The sequence below is a fragment of the Bombus vancouverensis genome, chromosome 12, assembly GCF_051014615.1.
Source record: "Bombus vancouverensis nearcticus chromosome 12, iyBomVanc1_principal, whole genome shotgun sequence".
In the NCBI taxonomy this organism is placed as follows: domain Eukaryota; kingdom Metazoa; phylum Arthropoda; class Insecta; order Hymenoptera; family Apidae; genus Bombus; species Bombus vancouverensis.
The window spans coordinates 2294213-2318945 of NC_134922.1; the positions used below are offsets into that span (position 1 = coordinate 2294213).

Below are 24733 nucleotides of genomic sequence, written 5' to 3' on the forward strand. Positions count from 1 at the left end.
ACAAATAAACACCCACAACAGGTTCGCCGTACTGCAATCCACTAACGACGCCATGGAAATCGCAGACCCACCGCCAAACCAACAATCACAGAGAATCCCCCCTCCCCCGCCAACATTTGTGGACGACGTCATCGACATACAGACAATGATCAAGTCCTTAGAGAGAGATATCTCCAAGGAGGACTACAACCTAAAGATAAATAACAATAAAGTAAAAATACTGCCGAGGAACCCAGAAGCTTACAGAAAACTCACCAAGATACTGAGGACCCTGAACGCCAACTTCCACACCTACCAACTCAAACAGGAAAGGCCTTTCCGGGTGGTCCTACGAAACATCCACCACTAAGCAGACATAGACGAACTCAAATACGAACTCTTAAAACTCGGCCACGAAGACATCAACTTAAGTAATATAAGGCATAGAGTCTCGAAAGACCCGTTATCCTTATTTTTCATAGATATAAAACAAAAGCCGAACAATAAGGAAATCTACAATATCAGTCGCCTAATGAATGCGATAGTAAAATCCGAACCACCGCTTGTGAAAAAAGAAATAGTGTAATGCAAAAGGTGCCAAAGGTACGGTCATACGCAGAAATACTGCAACCATACTTTTCGCTGCGTTAAATGTGCAGGCACTCACTCCACTGACCATGCGCCAAATCACCGGAAACCCCAGCAAAACGCATCCACTGTCAAGGGGACCATCCTGCCAACTACAAAGGCTGCTCAGCCTATAAAACTCTATACACAAACAGGTACCCTAAACTCAGAGCAAAAGAGGTAACCAACCAAACACCCAGCCCGCCGAAATTCACGATTACCCCAATCCCCTCAACCAACCAAACACCCAGTCCTACCAAATTCATTACCACCTCAACCTCCTATGCCCAAGCAGTACAAGGCATCCAACATAACCCGAATAGCCAAAGGAATCTTCCCCAAAATAGTGTCCCCAACCCACCTAACACAGACAACTCCTCAAGGCTTGAAAAGCTAATAGAGAAACAATCAGAGCAAATAAATCACTTGCTATCGCTACTAACACTCATCGTAGAAAAATTAGCACGCCCCGACTCAAAATAAAACCAAGGCGCATAGCACTCTGGAACGCCAACGGTCTAGCGCAACACAAACTTGAACTAGAAATCTTCTTAAAACACCATCAAATCGACGTAATGCTCGTATCGGAAACCCACTTCACCGACAAGAGCTACCTGAAAATAAATGGTTACAAATTCTACCATACCCAACACCCCAGCGGGAAGGCCCACGGTGGCACCGGAATAATAATCAAAGCAAGTATTAAGCACTACGAACTTCCATCATTCCAGAAAGACTACCTCCAAGCAACAAACGTAGCAATAGAAGACTGTCATGGCTCAATCACCACCTCAGCAGTATACTGCCCTCCCAGACACTCCATCGCCAAAGAAGACTTTGATAACTTCCTGGACACCCTGGGCAATAGATTCATAGTTGGAGGAGACTATAACGCCAAGCACATCCAATGGGGCAGCAGAATGGTTACAGCAAGAGGCAAAAACCTCTTAAACAGCATAATAAACAACAACCTCAACTACCTCACCACATACGAACCCACATACTGGCCCACTGACACCAACAAAATACCCGACCTTCTTGACTTCTTCGTAACTAAAAATATCTCATCACGACACGTCCAAATCAACTCCTCGGCTGATCTCTCCTCTGATCCATTCACATGATAATAGCTCCATTCACAACCAACACACCAACTGGCAACTCTTTACAGAAGTCTTTACTCACTCAACTTCAGCCTTAACTTCACTAAAAACTAAGGAAGAAATCGAAGCAGCCACGGAATACTTAAACACGAGCATAATAAACGCCATCCACCTCTCCACATCGACAAAGACGTCTACCAGCAAACATGAATATCCCCAATACATACTAAAAAAAATTAGCAGAAAAACGTAGACTAAGAAGAGTATGGCAGACCCATAGAACACCGGATGACAAACGCAAACTAAACAACGCAACTAGAAAGCTATCCAAAACCATAAAAAATTACAAAAACGTCTGTTTCCAAAAATATCTCGCCAGTTTATCCCCCACAGCTGACTCCAGCTACTCACTATGGAAGACCTCCAGGAAACTCACGCGCCCCCACAAATAATCCCTCCAATCCGCCGTCCGCAAGGTGGATGGGCGCGTAGCCCTATAGAAAAAGCCGACCTGTTTGCCAAATACTTGTCTAAAGTATTCAAACCCCATTCCTTCAAAGCTGCCGCGGACGTTACTGAATACCTGCACACCTCCTTCCAAATGTTGAACCCTTCTATTGAACCCTTCACTTCTGCAGAAACTATAGAATCAATCAGTCGCCTAAACCCCAAGAAAGCAGCAGGGCACGACCTAATAGGCAATAAAGCAATCAAGGAACTTCCCATAAAAGGGATAGCACTCATCACATCGATTTTTAATGCTATCCTTCGCCTTGAACACTATCCTAAGGCCTGGAAAATCTCATTGATTACCCTCATCCCTAAACCCGGTAAACCGATATACGAAACCAGCTGCTATCGCCCAATCAGTCTTTTACCTACCCTGTCCAAACTATTCCACTCCTTCCACTCCTAGAGAACTTGAAAACACTCCCAGATCACCAATTCGGCTTCCGAAAACATCATTCTACAGTAGAGCAAATCCACCGCTTAACTCATACGATCAGCCAAACACTCGAAAAGAAAAAATATTGCTCAGCGGTTTTCCTAGACATCCAACAGGCATTCGACAAAGTATGGCATGAAGGGCTACTATACAAGATTAAAAAGATCCTACCTCACCCCTACTACTCCATCCTAAAATCTTACCTAACCAATAGACATTCATGGTTAAATGCCTAGACGCCACTTCCGCAACATTCCCAATAGAAGCCGGCATACCCCAAGGTAGTGTCCTCGGACCCCTACTGTACTCCATCTACACTGCCGACCTACCTATATCAAACGATATAACAATAGCGACATTTGCAGACGACACAGCGCTATTAGCTACCCACGCAGACCCGGTAATAGCCTCATCCACTCTCCAGCGAAGTCTCGACTCCATGGAAAAGTGGTTTCACAAGTGGGGCTTCAAAGTCAACGAAAAGAAATCCTCGCATGTAACCTTCACGCTCCGAAAACAAACCTGCCCCCAGGTCACCATCAACAGTGCAACAGTTCCTAGCAGGGACACAGTCCGATACCTGGGCATGACCCTGCACAGGAGACTAACGTGGAAGACACACATCTCAGATAAAACGAAGCAACTAAAGGACAAACTAAAAAAACTCTATTGGCTCACGGGCCGACGCTCCAAACTAAACATACAGAATAAAATTACCCTCTACAAGACCGTAATAAAACCTGTCTGGACCTACGGAATCCAACTATGGGGAACAGCAAGTAACTCCAACATTGAAATACTCCAACGCTTTCAATCGAAAACGCTAAGATCCCTAATTGACGCACCTTGGTATGTAACCAATGAAACAATACACCGCGACCTCAAGATACCCACCGTCAAAGAGGAAATAGCAAAATATAGCGACAGATATAGCAAAAGAGTCAACAAACACCGAAACCCCCTAATCACTGGACTACTTGATACGACGGTCCAGATTCGCAGGCTGAAGAGGCACTACCCGCTAGACCTAAAAGCTAGATTCATTTAGTTATCCAAATTAAGCATATGCACTTACTTATAATACTTATAAATTATACCTATCTATAATAAGTATTAACTTATTGTAAATAAACAGCCATGTCTCTGCGCCACGCCAGAAAAATTACTGAAGATTCTCAACGCGAGAATTGATTGTAATTTCAACAAATAAATAAAAAAAAAAAAAAGAAGTGAGGGCAGTAGACACCGTCTCCGATTACATAATAAGACGGTTGGTGGACCAGGAAGGGTTTTAGCCCCCCTCGTGAGAAAGTTGCTAACGGAACATACCAGATGTGAGGAAAACCAACTTTCCATGTTAACACGTAATAAATAATAAACGTAAAAGGAAATCTAAAGCAAGAGATACTCGCTTGGGCCGAAGGACCTTCACTATGAAAATGCCAAGACCCCTGGTGGGTACTTAAGACTATTGAGGGTACGCGCCAAGGATGTGCAGACATCTGGGTGTCATCCTGTCTGCTGTGTGTGGGCTGGTTTCTGATATGAATTGACGTTACACCGGCGCCACTGTGCCAGGCAGTCCGGTTCCCCTACCGGAATCGCTGGCGGCCCCGAGGCGCTGAGCCACCAGCGTCCAAGCCCGAACCCCACTGGGGGCGCGGCGGACCCAGCGCGCTTCGCCAACGTCACACGGAGTTCCCAGGCGATTACTCATCCAAGTACTATCCCCGTGCCCGGCGCTGCTTAACTTTCGTGATCTGACGGGAACGAGTGCACTCAGCGCGGCATGGGCGTTGGCACGTCGATAAATTAGCTGAACTCTAATCAACTTGATGGGTTTGAGTCGTTAAATTTAAATTCATTTACAACTAGGATATATAGTTGTATTCGGTGTCAAACAAGCTTCGACAATTCGGAGCAACTGATTAATTGATTATAGCAAGAGAGCTACCACTTTAACTAGTTTAGCTAGTTTAGCTAGTGTTCCCAACAGATATACCAGCTGCGTTCTTACATTTACGATTTAAGTCCTACTTAAAGCAAAATGGTAATGCGTGCAAAGAATAATCTGGCGTCGTTATCTATATAATATGGATAACGATATAGTTAAATTTACACCGTTCCAGCCGAACTCGTTAAAGCGCAAAATTAAGATTTTTCAATCTGTTATTCCTTCCGTCATAATATTCCTCTTTATGAGGGAGGGGTAGATAGTAATGTACACACGATGATGCGTAACGAAATTGTCTTCGTTGTGGATATGAAATCCAATACCACAGGGGAAATGGCTCTATTTTTGTGTTCAAACATAAGGATGTGGCGGCAGGACGGACATCGAATCAAAAAGAGTGCTTGTGAATTTAGTGACATATGAGTTGTTTGAGAAATTGGTTTTCGTGACAAAGATTCCTTACTTGGACAAAAGAATGTGATCTAAAATTTACCATGATCGATTTTTCTTTCTGTACGTTTGTATTCGGTCCAGAGAAATAGATTCCAAACCACGATTTGTACAAAAAAGATTCTCAAGTACATGCTATATTTGCTAGTCATGGGTTTAATAAGCTATTTATTAATGTGCATTTACTATTGATTGGATTTTCATTAGATGCACCATACAAGATAGAGGACATTTTTAAATATTTCTACCATTATTATATTTATAATCATATGAATATCTCCTTAAAACATAGTTACACAGTATTTCGTTTATAAATCCACGTAGCAGATGTAAGGAAGAGTTTGAAAAGAAAATTGTATAAAAGAAATTAAGTTCCAATGCACCATCCCTCTACTTCAAGAGCTACTACGATTTTGTGTCCGATCCTGAAACGTGAAAAGATCTGAATAAATCACAATTCCAAGATTGCGATTCGCAATGAATCTTTCCTAAAACCTTTACACGACGAATAAAATGATAGTAAGGTAGACGAGAAAAGAAAGTTAAATGTATTCATTCAAAAATGTGGTTAGTATTGTGTGTTCCACACGAAAATTCTTCGTCAGAAGAATTTTGTATGTCTGCGGTTTGATGAATTTTCACTAAGGGAAACTTACCCTGTAGCCCCCCAAATGATTGACCAGACACGTGAAAGTTGCGTCCCTTCCCAGCGATACTGTTACATTTTGTATAGTATCAGCGAATTCGGGTGGAAAAGCACCGCCTGAAACAGATACAATGCATGTGAGAAACATTTTAGATTTGCATATCTTGCTCACTGTAATTTAAAGAAAAAACATAACATGACGTTCATTTACTAAGCGAGGCACAGTTGGTAAAGACTGACCGAAGCGGAGAGCAGGAAGCAAGATTAGTTTTGTCCAGTAAACAGAATATTTCATAGTCGTGGAGACCTGGAAAAATCGATCCCGTGATTCTAATTAATAACTAAATATGAAAGTTACTCAAACTCAACGTTGATATGAAATACAATTTTTAAATCATCCAGATATTTACGGAATTTTAATTGTCGTTTCGATCGTAACAAAGTTCCTTCCTTATTTAAAATTTACTAGTAATTTTCCAGTATCAGTTGCAAAATTTGTCGACTCGAAACTTGTAAAGCTACTAGATTGGCAAATGGAATATTTGATCTAGACTTAATGAAATGTTTTTACATTTCGTATCAGTTACTATTTGCTTCGTTGATGTGTAGTAGTACATTCGGTGTTTAACAAAGTTTCCTCTTCCAAACATATAAATTTTTAAATACATACATCAGAAATGATGGAGTACAGGCGATAAAGCACAACACGACATCAATTTAATATATTTTACAATGATACGGACATTTAATTCATTTACGACTTACGTAATAATACAAATTACGATATTTACGATATTTATTATAATGCAATAACTTTCTTTTAATAGCCCTAGCTGCCTAAACTGAATTTAAAAGTAATTTCTTTTAAGTTATTTATGTGGGATTAATTTATATTTCAGAAAAATGTAATTTCATAAATACATACATACATATTTGGTAAAAATTAGCGTACCGCCGTTTATTCAAATTTTCCACTTATTGTTGGATAAACTCAGTCTATTAAATGTACTATTTGGTATCGTGATTTTCAGCAGAAACAGATATAAAATTTTCCAATTTTATTAATTTATCCTTTCGAAAACAACCTGTTTTCCACGTGAAAAACTTTAGAATCGTTCTGCATACAGACATACATACATATAACTATCTGAGTACAAAGAAGTTTCATGGTTTCTTAAGGTTGTTTCAAGATGAACGAATTCCGAGAAAAATACTGACTTTTTCCTAGTTTGTTGGATGCAATTTGATTGTAACTTGTAACTGCTTGTCATTTCTTTTCATCCAGTATATCTAGGGAACGTATTGCTTCCTCTATTTTTCCGCCTCGATCCTCAACAATGCTAACCTTTCCTATCGATATCCAAGAAATAAATCGAAATATTCTATTATAATCGTTCAACGAAACAACAAGAAATATTCAATGAAAATTCACAAGAATCGGATTCCTTACTGGATCGCTCTTTTTTTATCAAACAGCTTTCCTTGTGTGAGTGTGCGTGTGCGTGTGCGTGTGCATGCGCGCGCGCGCGCGTGTGTGTGTGTGTGTGTGTAGTAAATAAATCGTTAATGCACTCGGAGAAATTTCAGAATACAGAACCACTGCAAGGATCAAAATTTTGTGAGGTCGAAAAATCGTATAAATAAGAATACTAGTTTCGTTTTTTCCTTTACACTGTCACCCGCGACGTGTTAGAAACTACCCTTTCTCGATCTCTTTCACGAACGATACGACGCGACATGACATAACCCGGTGAGAAAATGTCGTCTCACCACCGTTCTCATAACAATTATTAGAATCACGTCTTTGAATGAAAAAGCGGCAGAATAAATCTTCGGTTCGTTGTCGCTGTCGCGCAAAATTCCTATTCAAAGCTGCTGTCGACGAACAGAGTGCAAGTCCAATTAGAAGCCGCCGCGGCCAGCGGGAGATCGTATCCCAAAAGCATGAAATTACAATAATTAGCTGGATGCTGTTCGTTCTCGAGACTTTTAAACCTCTTTTCCGCGCCATGTCAAAAGTACAGAGGAAGGAACGGAAAAAATGTCCAGCGACAGCAACCGACAGAAAAGGAAAGAAACAGAAGAAACGTAAAGAAAATGAAAGGAAAGGGATAGCAAAAAGGAAAATACGGAAAGAAGGAAGGGAAGAATGGAAAGTTTAAGTAAAAGAGCCGAACTGAGAAATCACGGAATAATGAAATAAGAGGCATGACACTTTTGAATTAAAGGGGGTAAGGTAGCATTCGTGAGGTAAACTGCAGGACAAAAGGGGCAGAAAGAGGAATTCTGGAACAAAGATAAGCTCAAAGTCAAGCCGTGGGGTCTTGAAGGAGACAAGCTTGACCTATTTGTCTCATAACAACGGTAATAGGATCGGAAAGTATTATAAGTAGAAGTGACAATCGCCGTGGGACAAGCAGTCTGTCGAGTGGCCAGGAGCAAAGTAAATTGATGGTGACGGCATTACGTGGAAATGAAAGCAAGGAATAAACGTCTACTCAGCACCGAGCCGAGGAAAAATAAAATTCTTGTATTGAGTCCATAACGGGAAACTTTCGCATTATTGTAATTTAAGATTGGTATTTAATTCTCGAATGACCCTTGATGTGCTTACATCCTTTGTTCTGTCCCGGTTTCGAAAAGTTACAAGAAAATGGCCTGGCTTTTTACATTTCTCCGAGAACCAGAGTGTCAGCCATTTTCAAGAGTCACTCGCTAAGGGTGGATTTCCTACTCGATAAGCAGAAAGACATAATAGCTGTAAGATAACACAATTTTTCAAAAAGTGACATATACTTGAAAAAATACTTGGAACGAAGGGATTACCTTTCGTGTGTACTTATTAGCGCGTAGATACTGTGTTATATTGCGTATAGGTGATTATAGTTTTGCATCGACACATTTACATGTTTAAATAATTGCAAAAACAAAGTATTCGAAGCCGTTATTTGAATGAATATGTCAGTTTTAGCACTACAGTAATTTAATTTGAAAGCACTTCGGTTCCTTAATTTAAAAACACGAGTACTAAAAGTTTCATCTGATATTACATAATACTCTTATTTTCGAAATGTGTATTTACTAGTATCTTTTTATAGAAAACTTGTTGTTTTAACATAAGGACGTTCGATCCTTAAAGTGTTAAAAATATATTTTGAAAAAATACATTTTTTGATTGCTGATCCTAATCGAATAAAACTTAATCGAGTTGCTTTTGCGCGATATCGTAAATAACTTGTGTTTGACATGATCGAACTAAGGTCAATGCGAAGAAGACGATTGACTAGCAAGTTGACACATTTAGGCAGGATTTGAAATACCAGAAGTGTTGTAATTTGTCGACTCGGACGAGTTAGTTTATCGATTTTGAATTTTTATCGGATACCGATACTGAAATATCAGGACGACGAAGCATTAAAATAAGTCCTGCTCTTTCTTAATATCGTTGCTCGATTGGATGGCTTCTTAAATTATTTATAAAGCGTTATTCCCGACGAGGTCCGCTCGATTTTACATGATTCTATGTCAAGTATATCGAGAATATGAAACATCTCCCACAAGATGTTTCTAATCGTTTTACTTACAGAATATAACTGGCGTAAAGAGGATAATAACTTTATAGTATAAATGTCTTTTCATAATGTTATTGTTCTCATGAATTACATTTCGTGAAATATAACCAAGTGTCTATGTAGATACTTTTGAACGGTAGTGTATCTCGTTTTCTGACTTTGACTTTCCATACTTATAGGTATGTATAATAAATTAGTTACTCCATTAAGTGATTATTCTTTAGGTACATTTTTTTAAGCCCCGATTGATTATTATTATTGGATTATTGATTGATTATTATTAAAGGAAGACCGAGAAAAATTTATTGAAAAAGGAAAAAGGACATAGTAAATGCGAGAGAAAAGTTTTGTCGTGCTACGATTAATAAAGTGGCTTATTACGAAACAGGAAGTGCACGTTATGTCCAAGATACTAATCCGACGCTGACGCGAACATTCCGCGGAAGTTAAGAATTTTACGATATTTAATATAGGTAATAAGCTACCTCGGAAAGTTCGATAATAAGCTGTTCGTGAAAAGTTTTGGTGGCGGAAGATAGTTGCCTGTTGCTCGACTATATACTGAATAAATCTATTGGACACGAGAGATTTATGACAGCAACCGAGGCATTGTTCCTCCTTTTGATTAAATAAGAACAACTCGTTTATACCTGTCCGTGAAAAGTACGGTTTCTTAAGAACACGTGAGAAAAATTTATACGACATTTGTGACTGTGAATATTTTCGAAATATATAGCAAGATTTTCACGGTATTTTTCACCTATTTGCGATAATTTCGTGTTCGTACGACCCAAGAGACAAGGAAAATTCTCAAGGAGGATTCGACTATAAGCCTGAGGCGGTTGAAAAGAGAGAGAGAGTGCGTTTCGTCCCGGGACTACCGGTGGACTCGTCAGTAAGGCTATGCCCGGTAGTCCCTGCCTTAGACGTAGAGGGAGTCTCGCTAGGTGCGGTATTTGTATCCTGACACCGTATATTCGACCGCTAGCGAGACAGACAGACTCGTTGTCGTCGTAGCCCTCTAGTGTTGGCGGTTGGTACCCGTGGATCGCCCGGGAGGTGTTGCGCCGCGTTGATGCCTCGACCTGTCGGCGTCCTGTTGATACCGATCCGCCACAAGCCTTTTATTTATCATTATCGGTCTATTTGTCGTTAACATCCTGATCGTTCTCTTTTCGAGCGATCTTATGTTTCTAATCGAGGTCGAAATTGTCTCGTTTGTTTCCTTTGTTTCTGTTCCGCCTTCCAGATTTATCCTTCTTCGCTCGTTGTCCCTCGCCTCAGAAAATACGCAAAGCGCAGTAAAAGTTTTCCCCGCATCCGTTATTATCTTCAACTGAAAAGTAGATCACGGTGCAACGAACGTAAACAATATTAAAGGAATACGTTATAGAAGAAAACATAAATCTGTGATACGCAATATCGCGACGATAAAGGCGAACGGAATACGGCATTATAGCAACCTGCAGTTTTTATTGCTTCCTCTACATGTACACTGTACACTGTACACTGTGCACCCGCTTAAGCTTAAGTGATATACACGATTAAGTAAACGCTTAGAGACTCGCTAATGCCAGTATTTGAAATTTTTACCGAGCTAACTTATCTCGTCGACGCCTACTTTAATGATAGACCTTTTTCTTTATTTTCTCTTCCGGCTTTTCCCTTCCTTTTTCTTACCCAAAAGAATGACTTTAATTAAAGCGGTGGAAGGATTTCACGTGAGTTATTTATTCCGGAAGCTTGGTGGTGTCTTTTACGATGAAAGAAGTTCGTTGAGTATAGAACCAAGTATGTGCACCGTACTGAGTGTAAAATTGAACAGGTTCTGATGCGAAGTCGATGCAATGAAAACGCAATACGTCGATTTTTTTTAATGCTCGTGTGTTATATATTCTCTATCGAAATGCAAGGCTCTTGAAAAATAAAATTGAAATCGTTACTTATATTAATGCGAAGAATATAAAGCGACACACAGTCGGCATTTAGGGCGTTGATTAACGATATTTCGAAACGTAAGTATTTAACTCTAAAACAGTCACGTATCATGGTAGAATATTGCGAAACTGGCGTGAAATTATTTCTATAGAATTAAATTAAGCTGCATTTCATTCCTCTTCCATGTATAGTTGTCCGAAAATAGTTTAAGAGCGTTTTGCAAATACACCATTCCTTTTGGTCTGTTAAGTATGTACATAGAAATTTACGCGGGTCATCGATCTGTAATTTTTTAACTCCTTGAAATAAATACACGTTAGAATAGATTTAAAAATGATAGAAACGAGTCCCCAAACGCTCGCGTTCAACTTTATTTATATCTTTATTTATTCGTTAAACGTTCATCGAATGTACAGGTTTCATTGATATTCGGAAATCAACAGTTTGACAAAGTGAAAAATACAAAAAGATAGAAATTACATTATAACGTTATGACGGCATAGCAGACGAACTTCATTATATTTAAACGATTTTTTATATGCGTAGATTTATGTATCGAATTAATGCTTAGAGATTAAATTACCTTAAGAATTCTAAGTTAAATATTTTTATAAAGCGGCGTGAACGCTTTGAATTCTTATGCTTATACTGTCGCTAGCCTAGTGAAGAAACGTGACAAAAAATTCCACGAGACTACAAACTAGATTATTTAAGAATATTGCGACCTTTAAATAAATTTAAACTATGAAATTTTCGCGAATTTTCTGAAATATTTCTATAAGAGCGAGTTGGCATAGTCATAATGTTTGAAAGAAAGATTCTAATTAACTTTCATAGCTTTCATAACATCACATGTAGAGCAATTGTCTGAAAAACTATTTTTATGAGCACGGTGAATAAACGGTCATTCACATTTAGGTAGAAGAATGTTAGCAAAATCGATTTGTGAAAATGTTGAGAAATTGCCTTCCTTACTTTAGTAGCTTTGCATGCTTTGCTATACCTACTTGATATTTGCTGAATTAAGGAACATTTTTCCACCACTTTAACCATCTCAGAAACTGTTATTTCTATATATTTTCGCATTTTGTATTTCGCACTTTTATATTTTCACTTTTGGACGTCTCAATTCTTCAGAATTCTGTAATTTCTTAGTTTTTCTTCGTAACAGTTTCTCCGTCGTTCTACAACTTGTCCATCTTTCTTATTTTTCTATATTTTAGTTTCTTTAATATCTTCGAGCAAAAGTTCTGTCGTCTTTCTAATGAATTGATTTTCCACTTTTTGTGTTGTTTGTCCATCTAGCCTCTTTGCAATCCATCTAGTCTTTTTCCAATTCGCTCAGCTTCTTTTTTTTTTAATTGACATTTTTTCCTTTTACAATTCTTTCCGCACTCGCACAGATCCATAACTAGCTTGTTTTCTCTTAATTTACGAATTTTTTCTGTGTATTTTATGCCATATCTTCTTTCTTATTCCCATCCAACTCATTTTGTTATTTTTTCCTTTCCTTTTTCTTATTTTTCGGAATTTTATTTGCTTTCCTTGGCTATTGTAACAAGATACCGATTGAAAGAGACAATAAGAGGGGACACGAGCATGAGTTCGATTTCAAGTCGATCCTGTCACGTTAACACTCATGCTTGCTAACGCTAGGCACATTGGATTGCACAAATTGTAAATATCGATGTTAACACTGGAGAAAAAGTTTGCAATACCTTTAACGCGAATGTTTATGAACAGATAGAAGAAACTTGCGAAAATCGAAAGTTTTTGGGAACCTTTTTTATGAAAGAATGTTTGAAAACCTTTTTTCTTTTTTCAACTTGATCGATAAATTCGAAAATTTTCGATTAGCTACAACTAACTATCGCACTGTTACTTTTGGGGCTTTTGATATAAGAGTTTTACACTTTTGAAATAATATTCCTTAAAGAAAATGCAAAGAAAAAAATGTTTTTCTAGTTCAAAGTTCTGCGGTAGAACACTCTTTTTTTATACGTATTATACGGTAATTATAGAATGTCTCCGTGTATTTCACTATATATGAGACTTATTTTGATATAAAGATATCTCTGGAAAAATTGAATACGCGGGTTATGTTTAAAAGAAATGTGTTATGAAATGTAAATAGAGTGCAAGTGGTGCAAATATTATGGCTCTTTTCTGTTTATATTAACTTAAACACCATCTAAACAGTTACAGAATTAAAAAATTTGTCTGTATATCTAATACAGTTGTATACTAAATTTCAAAAGTTCTAATAGCAAAATCCATATCTGCGTACAACAAAAATGCAGAATTATATACGTAGGTTGGGTATGCAATATGCGATCGGAGGTTGAATAAAAAAACATAAGTCACCATAATTTTATTATGATATTATATCGTTATATTGTATTATAGAGAGTAAGAGAGAAGGAAGAGGTAAGTCACGAGTGAAATATTCCTTCACTCTTCTTTCTGTTTACCTTTTCTCGATTGCGTTTTAAACCATATAAAATTTCTTCATTTCAGCTGGCAAAATGACACTTGAGCAAGTCCATAAGTGACAGCCAGAACTGATTCGACTTAATTTGGTCTTGAGTTTAACTGCTTATTCTTAAGTTGAATAGCCCCTCTCTTTTCGTTTCGCAGTTCGTTAAGCAGCCGATAAGCACAAGTTCCCAATTGGCCGGAAGCCTGCTTTCAGCACCTTGCACTTTCCTTCAGGACCTTATTTATCCCTTTCACTATCGACCATTAGCGCTCGATATTCGATAAAACGAAAACGCTGAACCCTTCGCGTTGACCTTTTCACAATTTTACCACCCTTCGCTAAGCTGGAATTATTATTTGTGATAAATCTCTTCCCACCCGAAAATCATTTTATACAGATTCCAGTTGAATAACATGTAACAGCGTGCATCGCGTGATTTCTTGTAGAAAAATAATAAAAAGATGTAGAACAAAATTTGCTCTATCTCAGCTTAGTTTTCGAAAAAAGACGAGTTTGAAAATTTATACTTAAACATGGCTAATTCTGGACTAGATAGTACTAAATAATCGACAAGAAATCATTCTATGTGTGAAAATAAGTCGAAAATGTAGAATAAAGCTTTTCACAGGACGCTTTGTTTCTTTAAGAAAAACAGATTTGAAAATTTACTACACGCATGCTCTAAACCTATTCGTAATTAAATATATTCAAATTCTATTTTCTTCAAAATAAAATCTTAAACGAAAAAATTTTATTTTACATTTCTTACTTATTCTCGCATCGAGAATGACACCCTATTAATGGTTAACTCAACCAGTTGATAATTAGCTATGTTCAAGCATACTTGATAAATTATCAAAGTCAATTTTATCGAAAACTAAGTCGAAAATGAAAAAATTATATTGTATATTATTTTATCTTTCCATAAGGGATCATGTCGCGTCCGCTTTTACATGATATTGGATCGGATCCTGTATATGATTTACTCAAGCCTTTCTTTATATATCCTTTTGAATGTATATTTGGATATTTGTATCTAATTTACAAAAGAACTTTGATTCTATAAAATTACCCGAGCAATGATAATTTTATTGAGGAATTATTTCTTTTACATGTATATACATACATACAATACATGTATATGTGTATGTAGGGTGAGGCCGGATGAGTGATACAATCAAGCAAAGGGTAATGTTACATAAAAAATTAAGTAGAAAGAAAATAACATTGTATTTTATTCGAGAAAATCAAGTTTGAAATACACGTGCGGTTGAATAACACTGTTCAATTCATATCTAACTTTGTAACTTTCAGTAGGTAATTCTTGTAGATTTGTATGAGCTAAATACGAATCTGCAAACAAGCAGGTATGTACAGTTTTCAAAAAATCAATTTTTTTCATTTCAAATATTCGACTGTAAAGATGTTTCGTATTTTTCTTGCATTTTCTCGCATTTTCTCGCATTTTTTCTTTACATGACAATTCTTTCGACTCTTCCAAATAAAATGATATGGATTGTTATTACATTACAAGCATTTCAATATTTTGAAATAATGATCAAAGTGAAAGGAACATCTAAAACGCGTTATTTTCTCCTTATATTTTTCAATTTGTTTCAAAAACAAAAGGTCTAGGGGAAAATCTAATCACATCACGCGACAGAGCAGGCATTTCTACTAAGGAAAGTATCAAAAAATCTACAAAATCATAATATCGTTTCTATTGTAGTATTAATGCGAATTTGCCGTCCTCGGTTAATCGATAAGAATCGATACTCGATTCGAGGAAGCGATGTCATTGCGGATCATCGAGCTGCACGCTTTCACCGTATCTTTCTTTCTCGTCCTCTTTCTCTTTCTTCGGAGAACTGCACTTATTGCGGAGTGGATGCTTCTGTGAGAATGGAATTACATATGTACTCGAAATAACCGCGATCGCGAAATGTTAATTCCGCGCTTACAATAAAGATCCAATGCTTGTTTGGAACGAATTCCAACGTCACAGACTATTCGATGTAATTGCGATTTTGAAAGCGTTATGCATTCTCCAGAACATCTTAAAAACAACTATGATACATATTTGTAAATTGCTTAAGAAATGGAAACCGCAACATGTGAAATGGTCAAATCTGTCAATGGTCAAATAATTCAAATCTATGTGCGTCTCGAATTACAGGAATATGAGCTTCTCTGCTGTAATTCCCTTATTACGTGCTCCTTCTTAAATGACAATCTTTGGAAGGTTCATACTGTTTCTGACAATGGATATTAAGTTTTCCTATATTTTTGATAAATATAATCAACATCAAAGCACGTATCGATTGAGAGTAAGCTCGACGGCAACATAACGACGATCATTCGTAAATGGCCCCCAAACGCGATGATTTCCAATGAAGTTTCAATCGGAATCAGCCATTGTCGGAGCTTCGAGGATAATATAATTAATTTCGCGGAAAGTAAAGCGCGGAAAGGAGCACGATGAAGTTTCGCCGATCGTACGAGGCTTTGGTAGCCTGTGCAAAGGTTACTACGATCGCTCCATATTCATTAACTTTTACAGAAGAATTAACGGATAATGAAACGAAGGAAAAGTTAGAGTAAAGTCACAATTCATTTGGAGAAACGTATTGGATTGAAAAGTATACGATGCGCGCTTGTATTACTCGCTTTCATAACAATTCTACTTAATGGAACTCGTAAATAGCTAAATGAGAAATTGAAAAGCCAGTTGTCCTTCATTTTCGCGTATTTATCAGGAAGTCGCGAAAAAGAAGGAACGAACGATTCATCCGGGACGAATTAGCAAGGATCTTTTCGAACGCGTGAAAGGGAAGCGGTCCAACTATTAACATACTTTCACGGTGAGTTACTGGCAGAAAAGAACATGCAACGAAGTCATTCTACAATAGTAGAGAATTAGGACGGATCAACAGTCAGCGAAGTGGAGTATCAGCGGTAAAGCATAATCTAAAACGAATTAGCTATTCGATCTACATGATATCTTCGATTTTACCTTGTATTTGCTATGACTTTTTTGCTTGTATGCATATGACTTTGTTAATTCAATTTGTATTCGAAAACAAACAATCTTAGCCGCACATGGGTTCAATATTAAAATGCAAACTTGAGAAGTACATTCGTATAAACTGCTGCTGATGTGTATACAATAAATGCTTAAATAGCTAGATTACTTGTAAACAATAACTAGTAATTATACATATTCAAAGAGAATAATACGATGTTGATAATTGAGTTTATTAAGATATATCGATAACATAATTTTTTTCTCTTTTACTGCACAATGCATATGATGGATATAATATTTGAGTACCTCGAGTTTATTATTCATTATTGCATTATACATGTAAAATATATAGAAATGTGAGCGTCTTTCCATTGGATGAATTCATTTTTGATGGAGGTTAAAGCAGGCAAAAATTGAACGATGTTTGTAATTAAATGTCATCTGGCATTACAGGTACATCTCTCCACATTCCTTTGTTAGAAACGGCCCATTGCATTCTATTTCATATTCGTCGATAGATTCTTGTGTTTTAGTTTCATTATATTTCTTTCGAAAATATTGAAACTTACAGACCAAACGATCGATATATTTTTACAAGTCCAATTTCCATTTTTTTGAGATTTCATTCGACTCTACCTTTGAAGAATTTTCTTCTTTTCCCTTTTTTGGTTACTTTTAAGTTATCAACGGTCACTTCTTTCATGAATTTTACTTGACATTAGGAGCGTAAAAGATTTGTAGAAAAAGCAATCGATTAATTTCATACCGAAAAAGATATAAAACGTTGGTACGAATAAATAATACGAATCTCTCCAACTATGAAGCACATAGCTCCTATAACACTACTTGTAAATATATTAGATTGTCTTTTTGCATTCACTCCAAAGATATAGAGAAATTTATTTTACCTAAAAATTTTCGCTAAAAATCACCATATAGATGCACATGAAAATGCTGAAAACTTTTCTGAAGAAGTCGCGAGACGCGTAGAGGAAAAGAAGAAAAGGAGAAAAGAAAAAAGAAAAAGACGCGTCGTAAACTGCGTGTGTCTGCAATGAGAGTGATCTCCGTGTCTTTTTCGCGCGGTTGATACAAGTATTTTCGAGAAGTTGACGATTCATCCGGTTTGTCTGTGTAAAGAGAACGGTATAGCTGACTGGATCCGTAAAAAGTAATATTTCATCGGGAGAAAAGGTCGTAGGGCCAATATCAGCATATATCGTCGGTGACAGCGTACGTTTCAAAAGCGGGTTAGTTCCGGTATTGTATTTACAGGTGGTCGTGAAGTGAACGGCTTAGTTGCAAAATTGGTCGTGCGGTTCGTGATGCATCATAACTCGCGGCATTCGTTGTGTTCAGACGGCTTTTCAAATCCTCATGGAAACAACTTTTCACGATAATTGACGCTCTCGAAAGCTAGTTGCTGAATATTGTGAGTAGAGACAATATTATTTCTCTTTTTCGAAAAATATATGAGAAAAAATTGATCGCGTGGCAGTCGTATTGTATCGTATCGTATTATTTGAACGAATGAAAAGAACTTATGATATTATGCAATAATTACTTTAATTGTTTCCACTTAAATCTAACTGTATTTGTTATATAATTTGTTATATATATAAAGAAGATTGATTACGCGGCGGTACACCTGTCATTTTGTTTAATTTCGGTTTAAGAGCTCTGAGATATTGTGACTGTCTATCAACAAATTTTGACCAAGTTGAGATTGCAATTTGAAATATTATCAATTTGTAGGTTTTATTTGTAGATACTAGCAAGACCGATAAGAAATAGATGGAAATAACGCTCGTCCTTTCAAAAAATATTTTAAGTATGTAATTAGGTACATGTAATTTTTAATATTTGTCAAAAAATGCGCCAACTAATTGAATTATTTGAAACATTTATAACGTTAAGCATGTTCAAGTGTATTGTGAAATAAAAATGTTTCATTAAATCTTTCTTTTGCGAGAGACTTACCAAAAATGTCATTTGGATAAATTAAGAGAGCTATTAACACCATTAGAAGTGCTTTTTGCCGATCCATCATTTTGTCACAGTCATCGATCCAGCTGGAACAATAGAAAAAGTTAATTAAACGCATGAGAAAGTGAGTAACACAACATCTGAAATAATTAAACAGCAGCAATTAATTGTTTCTGCTCTTATTAACGAGCAGAACTTTTAACTTTACGTATTAAAATTTCCGTCTGGTTTCATTATTATTATAATATAAATTAAAAACTTTCATTTTTTGTTAAAACGATTTGAATATTTCATTATCAATTTGTCAAAAATACGTTAAGTAAATGATCGAAAGAAACGAACACAACAAAAAACTAAATGTAATTTACCGATCGCCAAAAAATGATTGTCATCTTTCGAAAACTATCTACATAAAACCGAAATCGCTAAATATCTCGTTGTAGCATTCAAAAGCATTCTCTCAAAAGCTTTTTTGCTTTATAAGGAAATAATAGATGCACAACATTTTTTGTTCCAATTCCAACAGAAGAAAATGGATCATACATAATTTAATAAAATAATATAAAACACAAAATGTTGTGCATCTATTATTTCCTTACGAAATGAAAGAAACTTTTGGGATAATCTAATATTTGGTTCGATCAGTGTCTGATTAAATGCGAAGTATTGGCAGAAAACCCGCAATCTGCTTCGATTTGATACCAATTCGTTTCTCTTCCTCTACCTACGAGACGGGGTGAAAAGAGCTCGATAGAAATAAAAGAGATGTCTTTTTTCTCGTGGTAATCGTAATATAGTTCGACTGAACCGAGTAAAGTCGAAACTATAAGAAACTTCAAACCGAATTGAAAGAACGAAAGAGATTACTTTATAGGGGATATAATGATAAACTATTATACTCTTCATCAGTTTCTTTAGGGAATAACGAAACTCTTTAAGGACAAATCGATTACATATCGATCGCAAAATATAGATCACTGTGTGTACATTCAGATGAACAGCTAGCGATAACTACTTTCGAGTATCCCAGATTCACGAAAAATTGACAAATAAATTTGTTTGATATTTGATACAGTGAATGAAAATAGCGACTTCTTCCCCGAGAAGACTTTTGAAGAATTCCCTTATTTAAAGAAAAAGTATGTGTTCGATCATTCGCGGAGAGACGCGATCGCGGAGAAGCGCATCAACAGGAGTCGTAAATTCCCGTTACGATTGTTCAATCGACGCCGCGAGATGATCGATCCCCTACTACGATTAGGCTAATAGAGGTGGTTAATTGAAGAGTACACTGACGTAACGAGGTTCTAGTTATGGTTTATTATGACACTGAGTATACAGGATGAGTTGAGTTAAATGAATCGGTTGTGATGTTTGACTCGGCCCGAATGTACAACGTAAGGTCAGAGGATGAGAGCGCGAGAGCTTAGGAACGAATGGTTAATGAAACTGATTACAGATCAATGCGATCTGAAACTTCGCGGTGTTGTGACGACTGACTGTAGTCGACTGACTTGAGTGGATCCTTGGTGACGACTGACTTAAACTGATGATTGATCGAGACTCCCTTCGCTCTTATGTTTTTCCGAAGGAAAGCTTGGTGTGGGTGTGCCCTTTGAGCGAAGAACGTGGATTCGTTGTTCACAACTTTGTGAATGAAGTGAGGGTAAACGTTCGCGATGCCGATTGGATAGACCCATGCGAATGCAGAAGAAGACGAGGAAGTCTCCCACCAACGTGGGTCAGGGGTGATTTCATTCCTGGGAAAAACCCGTCGTTTTCGGTGGACATGTGTTGGGTTTCCTCAGTCTACTTGCTTTTTCAGTGTCTTTTAAGAGCCTAATAAAATCAAGGACTTTTACTAAATCCGGACATAAACCGAAAATATTTCTAGACAAACAGATTGCTTGGCAACATGTGGAAGCAATTAAGCTAGAAGTTGATGTTTTGTGATGGGTCCTTGAGTTTATTGAGGATTGGTAAGCAGGTAGGTGGGCCGCTGGCTGCCGGGTAGCGTTGACTCGGGCGCAGATGCTCCGTGCGACGTAACAGTATAGGTTAGCCTCATGTTTTGTTATGTATTCATTTTTACCCTGATATGTGTTTCGACCGTTCGCGGAGAGACGCAATCGCGAGATAGCACGTCAACGAGAGTCGTAAATTCCCGTTACGATTAAATAATCGACGCCACGAACTGATCGATCCCCTTATTTCTGTTATGACAATAGGGGTGGTTCAAATGAGGTTACACTGATTTAACAGGTATAAATTAATGTTTATTCAAACAACTTTTTGACTAGAGAGATATAATTAAGTTTCGATTGATATCCAAAGCTACAATGTGTAGTACGCGACGTACGCTTAGATGATGACGATTCAAAAAGTGCACAAAGACTGAATTTCTGTGAAGATGATACTACGGAGGAAGCTTGTTGTGGGTGGATCTAATTTACAAGGAAGAGCTGATTTGTGAAGGGCAAGGTTTCATTGGGAGAGTGAGGGAAAGATTTCGCTTTCAATTGGTTAATTTTTTAGGTTGGTTGGTGAGGAAGGGTGCTAACCGCCCCCGAGAGAGAGGTGCTAGTGGGAAGCATCATACGTGAGGAACTAACTTTCCTGTAGTAAACAATAAATCTTTAGAAAACGATATAGTAAAGAGATGTTTGTTCGGTCTGAAGGACCTTCGCTAGAAAATTCCTGAGATTTATGGTGCTAAGAGTATTAAGGGCACGCAGTGAGATTGTGTGGACATCTGGTTGCCATCCTGCCCGCGGTGTGTGACCTGGCCTAGGTAGAGTATCGCCAGACGTAACAATATGAGTTAAACATGGGTTAGGTTTATGTATATGGGGGGCACGAGGCAGCTACGGGTTCTCAGGGCGTAGGACCACGGACAGGATATTCTCCTATAGCCAGATGGTGACTGGTCGGCGTCTTTGGCCCCCGCCAGTTTGCCGATACGGTGCGGAGAACCTAGGAGAAGTTGGTGGGCCCGTCTCTGCCAAGATCACTCACCTCACCTTCTTGTGGGGTTCCCCGTCACCCTGCACCGGCTTTAACCGGGGCAAGGTGCGAAAGAGTGGGTGGCACCAGGATGGAAACCCTTGTTGACGACCTCGGCGATTTCTCAGAATTGACAGAAAACGAATCAAATAATCGTTTATGGTGCAGGGGAGGGATACCCCGTACCGGCGCAGCTACGGGTTGTAAAGCGGGCCCCGCTGCGTTGTCATCGAGCAACCGTGGCCGTCCGGGGGTGGGCCACCAGGCCCCTGGACACGCTCATGCGTCTGGCGAAGGGGACATACGAACTGGGGGGTCTCTGAGGGGGTTGGAGGAACCCAACGTTATGATCGTCGGCCCGGGATCTTCGCGGGATAGGATCCGGCGGCGCTGCGGTCGCGGCGGGGGGGGGGAGATCCGACGACGAAATGTCGTCATGCTCGTCCTATTCGACCGTTGCGGGCACGCTCGGCAAGCGGTCGTACCGCAGGATTACCGAATCCACAGAAAGCACCGCCTCCGCCGCCAACGGTCGCGGTAGAGGCGCGAGACGTCGCACACGGCGGAGGGACGCACCTGCGGGGGATGCGGACTCCGCGCTATTGTCGGCTCCCGATAAAAGGAAGGAGAGGGGCGCGAGGCGCGGCGGTGCCGACGGCGGCGTCGACGATGGCGACGGCATGCGGAGGGACGAAATAAGGATCGGACCGGTCGACAAGCAAGCGACTGCGCTTTCTGGAGAGAGAGGTCAGTCGTCTCCAAGAGACGGTGGAACGGCTGACCAAGAAATGCACGGAGAGGGCAGCCAAAGTTGATGACAATGACGGCGAAGGACAAGAGGTGGGGATCACCTCTAAGAGGGGGACGAAAAAAAATGCTCCCCGGGCCCCAACGGGAACGGTTATGGGTCCCCCTCCCCCACCTCCCCCACACCCCTGGTCAGCGTCGCGCCGTCTCCGCTGTCCCAACGGGTCGGGGAGTAATACACATACCAACGGATAGATTCGGTGGTCCAGGATCTCGAGATCCACTAAACCCGGAGTTAAGACCGAAGAGGGCGATCACGGGGGCGCTGCTGTTTGAAATCCCAGGCCAGGACGCTAGGAGCAAAGCATCGCGACTAGCCGAGGTAACCGTGCCGCGAAGGACGGCCGAGCTAAGAGTGACCCGGCAGCCGCCGTTGCTGAGTCCGGGGGCTGCCACGCCGATGAGGTCAACATCTGCCACTCACTGGTCCTCGGGGACTTCAACGCCCACTCAACGGCGTGGGGCTCCCGCAAGACCAACGGAAGGGGGCGCGATGTACAGGACTGGGCGGCCGCACTCGACCTCCGGCTTATGAACCGGGGGTCATCCAGCACGTGCGTGGCGTGTCGGGGCGAGTCCATAGTAGATCTCACATGGGCAAATCCTGCCGTATCCCGCCCTGTTTCCGGTTGGGAGGTCTCCCCGGAGGAGACACTCTCAGACAACCTCTACATCTTGATGGAAGCGAAGAAGATTTCCGCGGTGGGCGGTGACCGCTAAAGCCGTCGATTGGTTGGAAGAATCCAGGACCGACGAGGACGCGGAAGCGGGAGCGACCCGGCTGAGGCGCCACATGCACGGGATCTGCGATTCGTGTATGCCGCGGTCTGGAGCCCCGCGCCGCGCCGGCGCTGTGTGCTGGTGATCCGAGGAGATCGCTCGTTTCAGCGAGGCGTGCATCCACGCTCGGCGCCAGTACACCAGATCCCGCTGTAGGTGGCGGGTGGACGAACCAGGCGGGCCTAGGTCGAGCTTCTGGCCAACCTCGACTCTGATCACTGGGGGCGCCCATACAAGATGGTATTGAACAAACTCCGTCCATGGGCGCCTCCCTTAACGGAGAGCATGGACCCTCGGTTCCTGGAGGATGTCATCGGCACCCTGTTCCCGGGAGCAGCGAACGAGGGAGATGGCAGCCTTACCGAAGAGGAGGAGCGTCATTGTGGGAAGTTCGAGCCCGGAATCGAGGGTCACTGAGGAAGAACTGGCCGGGGCCGTCGGGAGGATCGGAGCGCGGGAAGCTCCGGGTCCCGATGGAGTCCAGGCCCGCCTGTAGAAGGACGTCGCCGGAGTCTTGGCCCCGGGACTAATGCGTCTGTTCGACGGATGCCTGTCTCGAGGTAAATTCCTCGCTTAGTGGAAGGAGGGGCGGATGGTCCTGCTGCCGAAGCCGGGGCGATCGCCGGACTCGCCCTCCGCCTTCCGGCCGTTGTGCCTTTTGGACGAGGCGGGCAAGCTGCTGGAGAGAGTGGTGGCTGCCCGCCTGGAGTCGCATTTGTCCCGGAGTGTGCCTGGAGTCGCATTTGTCCCGGAGTGTGCCTGGACTGCACGACGGCCAGTTCCGTTTCCGGAGAGTGCGTTCTGCGACCGACGCTGTCGCCCGTGTCCAGTCCCTTGTCGAGGGGGCCGAGCGGCGTGGTTACGTGGCGCTGGACGTCTTCAACGCCTTCAACAGCATCCCCTGGGACAGGATATTCCGGGCCCTCGAATTTCATCGGGTGCCCGCGTACCTGCGGGGTATGATCCGGCCGTTCCTCCGGGACCGGCGTATCGTCTACACCGTCCGAGGCGGAGGGGTGACCGGGAAGACTGTACATGCGCGGGGTCCCGCGGGGTTAGGTGTTGGGTCCGTTGCTGTGGAAAATCGCGTACGACGCAGTGCTTCGGACGCCGATACCTCCGAACTCAGCACTGGCGTGCTACGCCAACGACACGTTGGTGTTGGTCTGGGGCACGGCATGGGGTAGAACTAACCCCCTGGCGGAGCTGGCGGTAGCCTTTGTGGTCACCGAGATCAAGGAATTGGGACTGAGGGTGTCCCCTGAGAAGTCAGTGGCAATGTGGATCCGCCGCAAGGCCGATCGCGGGACACCTCCAGCGGGTTATCGCCTAGGTTGGAGGGAGCTGAGATAGGGGTCGGAACTAGCAGTATCTGGGCCTGGACCTTCGGCGCTCACTTCGAGCGCCTGGCACCGTCTGTCTTCGCGACGGCGAACGC

The 24733-nt window shown here is 40.7% G+C and overlaps 1 protein-coding gene and 1 pseudogene across 1 annotated transcript in view; both read right to left on the reverse strand.

The window, feature by feature from the left end:
• The window catches only part of LOC117165005 (lachesin), a 54154-nt gene extending 35370 nt beyond the window's left edge, over positions 1-18784 (reverse strand). The window contains exons 1-2 of the mRNA XM_033348457.2: positions 18700-18784; positions 5716-5822 (exon numbers count right to left, since the gene is read on the reverse strand). Coding sequence (XP_033204348.2) covers positions 5716-5822; positions 18700-18769 — 177 coding nt within the window. The 5' untranslated portion in view covers positions 18770-18784. The remainder of the gene's footprint in view (positions 1-5715; positions 5823-18699) is intronic.
• Positions 4336-4456, reverse strand: LOC117165043 (5S ribosomal RNA; annotated as a pseudogene).
• Positions 18785-24733: the final 5949 nt, after the last annotated feature.